This window comes from Micropterus dolomieu, linkage group LG23, assembly GCF_021292245.1.
Source record: "Micropterus dolomieu isolate WLL.071019.BEF.003 ecotype Adirondacks linkage group LG23, ASM2129224v1, whole genome shotgun sequence".
Taxonomy (NCBI): domain Eukaryota; kingdom Metazoa; phylum Chordata; class Actinopteri; order Centrarchiformes; family Centrarchidae; genus Micropterus; species Micropterus dolomieu.
In genome coordinates, this window is record NC_060172.1 from 6,958,631 (window position 1) to 6,967,501 (window position 8,871).

General features: G+C 39.5%; 1 protein-coding gene across 1 annotated transcript in view; it reads right to left on the reverse strand.

Annotated features, from left to right (window-relative positions):
* The window catches only part of gemin5 (gem (nuclear organelle) associated protein 5), a 19,074-nt gene that overhangs the window by 7,593 nt on the left and 2,610 nt on the right, over window positions 1–8,871 (reverse strand). Inside the window, exons 2-10 of the mRNA XM_046039571.1 lie at window positions 7,238–7,392; window positions 6,658–6,839; window positions 5,481–5,632; window positions 5,189–5,287; window positions 3,964–4,096; window positions 2,562–2,727; window positions 1,864–2,076; window positions 1,167–1,252; window positions 5–21 (exon numbers count right to left, since the gene is read on the reverse strand). Of these exons, the coding sequence (XP_045895527.1) occupies window positions 5–21; window positions 1,167–1,252; window positions 1,864–2,076; window positions 2,562–2,727; window positions 3,964–4,096; window positions 5,189–5,287; window positions 5,481–5,632; window positions 6,658–6,839; window positions 7,238–7,392 (1,203 nt within the window). The remainder of the gene's footprint in view (window positions 1–4; window positions 22–1,166; window positions 1,253–1,863; window positions 2,077–2,561; window positions 2,728–3,963; window positions 4,097–5,188; window positions 5,288–5,480; window positions 5,633–6,657; window positions 6,840–7,237; window positions 7,393–8,871) is intronic.

Genomic DNA, 8,871 nt, shown 5'->3' on the forward strand with positions numbered 1-8,871 from the left:
GAGCTCGATATTTGAGGAGGTCTGAGGGGATATGAAGCAGAACAATTGGCCAGTCAGGAATGGATGATAGCTGCAGGAAAATGGAACCCAGGGGCCTCGAGGGATTATAAGAAAGACCCACAAGGCTGCGAGTAAAAAAAAAAAACAAGCAATGATTTAACTTCTTGACTTTCAGAAGAATCTCCAAGCTAAAATTCCAAGTCAGCCATTTTTGCAGTTTAAAATCAGATCCATATTTTTAAAAGGTGCCCTGTGAAGTAGAAGTTATGTTTATATTCAGTGTTTCCTACCAAAATACAATGTGTACATTGTTGAGGTCTAGTAAATGTGTGGAATGCATTTCATTACTCATAAAACATTTGCAAAGTTTATCTGAAAAAATGCATTGTTTATATTCCTATTTGCATGCAAGCACACTTCTTTCGCTGCTTCTGTTGGCACATTGCTACGCTTCTTTGTGCGTTATAGCATGAAACTGGAACGTGAATCACACCACTGGCATGATCGTCCGTGCAGCTAGTGGACAAAAACTCCATAGGGTACCTTTAAATTTGTTAATATTCTTATGTTACTGAAAGGAAGGGAAACAGCTTCCTTGAGCAGGCCGCTGTTTGACTGACAGTATAAGAACCAAGACACAACATAAACAAACTGCAGTGGCATCCAGTGTTTTGTTAGCAGTATGATTGAAGAATAAAGCTGCAAAGGTGATACACAATAAATTTGTCTATGCTTGTATTTAAGAAGGGGAAGGTTAATATGGAAAGCTAATGTCTCAGCCAAACATGTTGTGTCTCAAGCTGTTGACTGGCTTTTAGTCAGTGTTGCTGCCAGCCAGTACAGTTTATACAATAGTATTTGAGTGGCTATATGTAAATAATGTCTTTGTCTGCAACAACCGTATTCGGACTGACACTCTTCTGAAACTACAGAAATAAATACATTTAATATAAATGTACTCCTCTTTACACTGACATAAAAAAAAACTCAAATCAATTTAATTTCAGTTGGACATTAATAAACTGCAGTGGGTTAAAAACTTTAACGTGTGAAACTAAAGTTTGTATTTGTGGACCGATATGATAAAACTACTGGAAACTGTTAGATTCCATAACTTAGAGCGATTAAACCATAGGAAAAAAAAACACATAGAACAAGACTCTTACTTGTTTGAGAAGACATCGTAGATACCAACTTTACCATCGTCTGTTCCAAAAGACAAGGAGCCTTCTTTTTTTGGGTGCCACGCCAGCTGCAGTGAATGAAAACATTTGTTAATGCAGTTAATATTATCTCTTAGCTTAGCTTTTGAGTTTCGGAAATGAGTAATGGCTGCTGACAAGTCTAAACTAATCACAATAATCCTCTCCACAAACTTTCTCTCAGACGCTCTGCCTGCTCTGGGCAACGGAGTGAAACAGATGTGCCGGGTTGATATTAGCTCTACACTGGATGCCGGATATTGTTCACAGTCATTGTCATAAACCTCAGGTTCCAGTGAAAACTGATAAATCACAGTCTGAGTCATAGCATGTTTACAAATGTCCCTCTTGAATCTTACGGCTGCGAGTGGCTGATAGGAGTCTGCGTGGTCTTATCAACAGCTCAGTGGAGGATTTTATTAAAAAACTGACATTTAGAAAGAACAATGTCACTGTTTTCTTTGTCTCACTGCTCTGAGACCTCATACATTTCAGAAAATACATACACCGAATATTTTGTTTTATAAACCACAAATAAAAATTTAATTACAAAACAATTAAGCTAAATGCTTTGTTACACCCTTTAGAAGTCAACATTGTTAATATCTGACCGTGACAAACTTGCAGGGAAACAAAACCTAATCAAACCAAAACATCTCACCGCTGTGACCTTGGACTTTATGCCCTGCCAGAAGGACCTGGTGTCGTACTGGTTCTGGGTGGTCAGTGTGTTCCACACCCGGATCATGTTGTCACCGACACCCACCGCCAGACACCCTGCACCCACAGGGGAGAACGTCAGGGCGTAGACGAAACCACCCAGGGTGGGCAGAGTCCAGCAGCAGTCCAGAGAGGCCAGGTCCCAGCATTTAATCTGGAAAATAAATGCTTCAGTCAGGGCCCTTTGCTAATACACTCGCTGAAAGCATTCCTTGCAACAACATGAAGCAGCTTTCAACCAAATGCCCTTTTGGAAACAATGATAGTGATGATGAAACAATGATAGTGGGGGGGGGGGGGGGGGGTTTGCAACAAATAGCAAACCTGATGAAGTATCACGTGCTTGAGTTCACCCTCTGCAAACGATTAAAAGTCTTGATTCAACACGGGTTTTTCTTAACCAAAGTTCAGCCGATTCATGTTTTTCCCTCTTTTATAACTTTCTGTTTTGAGAAAATGTCAAATACGTCCTGATGCACACATGTTTGGATTTTTAAAACAGAAGTGAAAGCAGGGCTGAAACTACTGTGAACGTCAAGTGAGTCTCGACTCAAGCGTCAAATACCTCTAACCGGACAGGATGAAAGGTTACCAAACCTAAAGTCAGTTTCTTAGTCAGACCAGAGACGGGCGACCCACCTCTCTGTCCATGGAGGTGCTGATTAGCAGCTCTCTGTTATCCTGCAAGTGGACTGAACTCAAGTTGAAGATGATCCTGCTGTGGTTCTGACCCTCTGAAGAGGTCCCAAACAGAGTCCACCTGTGCTTCCCTGTCCTGGTCAAGTCCCACATCACCAACTCACCACTGGGAACGGACATACACACATACAAATAAGCCAAGCATGCTCATACAGTAGCTTAAAGCATTTGGTAGAAGATAGTGTACAGTATGTACATTTTTGTCTCACCCCATGTCCCTTTTAAGGCCACTAAGTGAGTTTCTGGTGTGCCTGTGTCTGGTAGATATGATTTTCCACTGCACGACAATTAACTCAGCCTGGACAAATCAATGGTTTAATTCTGCTTTCATTATCTCAGAAACATTTGAAGGATCAGATCACTTCTTTCTCCCAGAACTCTGGAAACTGCTGCCTTCGTATCTAGTCCGTTGGTCTAGTCTGGTATCAGTAAATCCCTCCAGCTCATCCAAACTCTGGATGAGCTGCCCGGAAACATGTTCCCACCACACCGATCCTTGCTTCCTTACACTGTCTACCTGTTGGTTTTAGAATCGATTTCAAGATACTGATGCTCCTTCACGCTCCCTTGTATGCATCGTCCCTGGTTGTCTTTAGGTCCAGATTTACAGTCAAAGGTGAAGAAGCCTTTGCAGTTATGGCTCAGAGACTGCTGAATGACCTGTCAGAAGAGATCAGGGCTGCAAACTGGGTTTTGTCTTTTTAAAAAAAATGTATTTATGCACATAGGAGAGGTTTTCCCCTTTCTGCCAGGGGAAAACTTCCCCCACGTGCCATTTTAGTTCATTTTACTCTCTCTCACTTATAACGTGTAACATTTTACGGCTTTTAGTTTGTTGTATTCTCGTTTTGTTTAAAATATACTTTTTATTTTGTAACTGTGTTTTGAACGGTGCTATATAAATAAAGTTTATTATTATTTTTTACATAAACATACAGTAAAAGTGGTCTAAAAACAGAACTTACTGGCGAGTAGGTAGATTTTATTGTCTAAACTACAACTCTAAAATAATCTTTATTAGCCCGTGCTTGCAAATGCATCACCATGAGACAATATCATGACTCATTAGGACAAAACAATGTGAAAAATGTATAAATTGACTTTGAAATCCCAGTTTTAAAGTCTATGCAGTGATTTTTATACCATACTGAGCTAAAACTAGAGCCTGCAATTCACGCAGGAAAAGCATTAATCCAACGTTTACTAATGCAAAACAACTGGCCAAATTTATGTGGCAAATCCAACACTGCTGAAAAACCCCAGTGACTGACTGCTGAGCTTTGCTGTTATCACGTTTCATCAGGCTTCCTCTGATGTTCTGATTCATAAGACCTGTGTGTACCAGAAGCAGCTGGACACAAGTTCTGTTGGTCGTCCCTTCGGCCAATGGACGTGGAGCCAGAGTCTCTCTTTGACCCCGGGGTCGACTGCAGAGCCTCTTTTCTTCACAAACGGCAGCTTCAGAGTCATCACACCTGCAGGGGGCAGGAGAGGATTAAGATCACCATCATTTCTTAAAGGACATCAGCAGTGGGACTTTAGTTCTCTGTGGGTTTGAGCTTCTTTTTTCCCCCCCCGATGTTGAAAAATAAACATACATTTAGCTTTGTTTTTGGAATAACTTTTTGGTGGATTATATGTTGGGACTTTTCTGGACTACTGCATCACCCCATCAGCTAAACAGACTGTGGCGAGGATGCGCAAGTTAACTTTGGAATATTACTGACTGCGGCGTCTTGCCACACTTCACCTGGCATCTTTTTGGTTTTGGTTTTTTTACCCCCTTCTGAAATCTATTCGATGTGTTGTTTGTGTCGGAGTGCGGCCGAGCCTCGTGTGTGCTGCCTGACAGGGTATAAAAACTATCTTACCTTATATTTTGCGTAATGTTTCTTTTCCCTTGTTGTTTTGGTGTAAGGCGAATTGTTACAGCCTTATTTTCTAGATGTTACTGATGTGCATGAAATAAAAATTTTAAATACATTCAGAATTTTTGTATTTTGCTCTTTTTTCCCTGGACTGTGAACCTTATTCTAAATTCATATACAGCTATGAAAAAAATGACTTATTACTCAGTCAGTATGTTTTGGAGCTTCTTAATGAGCTACAGATAACTTCTAAAGTAGAGCTGCAAAGATGCAGTCGATTAATTGATTAGTCGGTCGAAAGAAAATGAACAACTATTTTGATAATCGATTAATCGTTTCCGTCCTTTTTTTAAAACAAAAATATGATCGCTTTGCTGGTTTCATCTTCTTAAATGAAAGGAATTGCTGCTATGTTTTGTCATTTATGATGGTAAATGAAGAGTATTTGGGTTTTGCACTGTTGGTTGGACAAAAGAAGCAATTTGAAGACGTCACTTTGGGCTTTGGAACATTGTGGTGAGCATTTTTCACAGTGTCTTGACAATTCAAAACCTAAACGATTAGTCGATTAATCGTGAAAATAAAAGCTTTTTGGAAGAATACACATGAGTAGGAAATAGAGTGTGTACAAAATCCTGGCTATTTGAGCTTCAATCCAAAACTTGATGCTGGTCAGACCTTGGCTGAAAATCTTTATACCTTTTCCCTTCGCTGTGCTCCAGATCCTCACGGTCTGGTCTTTGCTTCCAGACGCAAGATAGCAGCCCTTCTCGTCTCCTGCAGACACTCCACTGGTTGCTATAGGATAAAAATAAAAACACGTCACAAAACATTTTTTACCACCACATAAGTTTCTAATGTTTTTTCCTGACAGATGTAGTGTGCAGAATTAAGACACACTGAAGAAAAAAAAAGCAGCTACTGCATTGAGAGATGTTGGGCGTGCACCAAACCAATCTGGTGTTTTGTTAAAGTGACCGCACAACCCTACCTTCAGTGTCCTCAGGTCTGCTGTAGAGGGCCTCCTCGCTGGCCACCGGCGACCACGCCAGCGAGTGGATCTCATCGTCGTGTCCACGGAGACGGTGCATCACCTCGCCTTTCTTACTCACATCAATCAGCACGATCATCCCGTCTTTGTATCTTATACAGAATAATGACAGCACCGTTACAATCACCGATATATTCCACTTTGTTATTGTAGCTAAATGATGAATTTGACTTTGAACTTTATAAATGTATGTATCTATTTGAAATCTGACGTCTGAAGATGCTTGTTTCAGAGGTCATGATTTGAAATACTTTATAAAAGGCCTTTAAGAAGAAATGCAAATAAATGTAAGTTTCTAAGATTGACTAAGTTAAGTAAATGTTGTTTATTTAAGAATATATTGTTTATCAACAGATCGGTGCAGCATATAAGTATGAAAGGAAGGATATGAAAATCCACACAGAGGATTTACTTTTGGGTAGAGGCGGACCGGGATTTTTAAGACCGATGTTTTGATATTTTGATATTTTATCATTTTAAAATCCAGTAATCTGAAAGATCGGCCGAGGTTCTTAAACAAATATTATCCCTAAAATTTGTTACGTGCAGTTTTGAGACCTCACCATTATAACATGACACAATGCAGTTTAAAAATAACTTTTTTTTATTGATATTAATAGTACTTTAAACAAAAGTACAGGTGATTGCTGCGTTTCTGAAGGTTTTGTGCCTTTCCAACAGAGGAGCTGCAGAGCACCAAGTCGTGGACAAATGATGCAACAACAACATATGATTGAAGGATCTGTCTTCCATTTCTTTTTTAATTGTTATTTATCAGCTGTTATAAACACAGATACCGATATATCAGCCGATAATATTGGCACACCGATGTTTCCGTTGAGCTCTAGTTTTGGTTTGTCTTCACTAATGATTCTAAATAAATGTATATACAGTCACAGACGGGCTATGTCAAAATTAAGATCTTCTAAAATCAAAAGTAATCCCTGGTATTCATGAAATACACGACATGTGGGACTTTTAGGGGGTAGGAAAATACAATTGTCATAAGCAAAGTAAGCACCGCTGAAATAAGTCATATTTTTGGTTGAATTTCTGAAAAAAAAACATTTTTAAGAGTTGTGATCCACGAGAGTGAACTGTACTGTGGTCGTCTTACCCCACAGCCACAGAGCTCCAGGAGTGAGGGGAGCAGGTGAGGCAGAAGATGGTCCTGGGCTCAGGGAAGAAGCTGGCGGTGTCTCCTGTGTTGTACCAGTGACAGACCACAATGCCTTTCTCATCCCCCGACACCACCAGGTTTTTATCCACCGGAGACCAATGCACCGCTGAGATGGGGCTCTGTGTGTGTGCAAAAAAACAACTGTTGGGTTTATTTATGAAAAGAAATTCAGACCTCTTCAGGGCCTGAATCTGTTCTCAAAGAAGGAAGCCTAACCATGCCGTCAGTCTGTGGCTTCTACTTTTCAGATCAAACCACAGAAGAATTATCCCTTAAAGGCATAATTTGACGCAAATAATGGAAAGTAATTAAGCAATGCCCTCTCTAACCTTGACAACTGTTTCAAAAATGCCCTTGAGAGAGTCGTGGAATTGTGGGAAATGAGTGGCTGCCTCCTAGTTTTTTCTGCTGCTGGTGCAGAGCTGACTGCAGCCTGCAGGGGGCATCAGCATGACACACAAAAACAGAAACAGTTTCTGTTGCAATGACAGACCAGGACAGGAAAGTAAACACTCACCTGATGAGCTGCATGTTCCCTTATAAGCACCTTGTTGTCTGAGTCCCAGAAGCGAACACTTCCATCATTGGAGGAGCTGACACAGATGTGACTCTGTCCTGCATGTTGACAGAATGAAAAGCCCGACACCAAGTCTTTATGGCCCACAAGCTCACCTGAAAAACAGAGAGAGAGAGCTGCATATCAGCGTTGTATCATAAGGCAAAGATAGAAAAAAAATAATAATACCAAAAATGAGTAACAAGCCACGATTGTCTCTGCTCGATTGAATCACAAGTAATCTGCGGTGATGATTTGTGATCTGAACCTTCACAAAGCCAAACTAAAAGACATTTTAAGAGCGACAGAAAATGAACTGGCAACATTTAATATAACCATCCAGCCATTTTTCACTATTTGCTGACATTTTATAGACCAGCAACGTGGTTTTGTACTGCAAACACACCTGCTTGCTCCGCCTCTTCCTGTCTCTCTCTCTCCCTGTATGTGTCTTCTATGCTGATTTTTTCCTTCAGCAGTATGTTTCATAAATTCGACAAAAAGACACAGAACTCGTCTTCTGGATTTTTTCCACCAACGATTCAGTTTTCACAGCAGCAGGTGCACCGCATGTGGAGGACGTTTGTTATTGACGTAGCCTAAGAAAACGATCGAATCAAAGGTGGCACCAAACGACATCTGTACTGTGTGTTCACTGTTCACTGTTCCTTTGCTCGTTCACATCTTGCAATGTAATACTGCTTTAAAATCGGTCTCTCACTGGTCCACAAACTTCATGAAAGTGCAAAAATACATTTCAGAAGTACCCCTTTAAATATTGGTCACCAGTCCAATCAGCTGATCATTTCAGCACTAATCTCATGAGAATTATTCAGTTTAAGTGCTAAATATATCAGGTAGTAAATACTACTACTACTTTTGTACCTGAACTTGAATAGATCTCCAAACCAGAGAGCCACGCTGAAGTTAGCCTCCGATTCGGCAGTTAAGGTAAACTCAGGTCCAGATCAAAAACCACTACGCCTAGAGCTGTCAAATCTGGACTAGAATTATTCCATTGAGGGAAAAAATTCTTTAAAAATAAAAATCAAAACAAAAAATGGCGATTTATGTGCTTTCATGTGGTCTACATGCAGTGGTGGAGTATTCAAATATTTTACTTAAATACCTCACTGTAAAAATACTCCGTTACAAGTAAAAGCATCGCAATTCTTACTTCAAGTAAAAGCAGGTATGTATAAATAATGTAATGTAATTAAAAGTTTAAAAGTAAAAGTACTAAATAAATAAATAAAATAAGTACTAATAAAAATGTCTCATGACTGTTTTCCTATATGATTAGATTATTATTCCTCATGCATTCATGTAAAAGCAGGATTTTCCAACTGTAGTTGGTTGAGGTTGAACTATTTTGTATCAGACTGCAATTAATGATTTTTGTCATTATGGATTAATCCCCTGATATTTTTTGTCATTAATTGATTGTTCTGTAGATAGTAAGAAATATTATCACAATTGCACAGAGCCCAAAGTGACACCTTCACAATGCTTGTTTTGTTAGGTTTAAATGTAAAAAAGAATAATTAAAAGGACAAGCAGGAAATATTCACATGAAATATTTTTACATGAAAAAT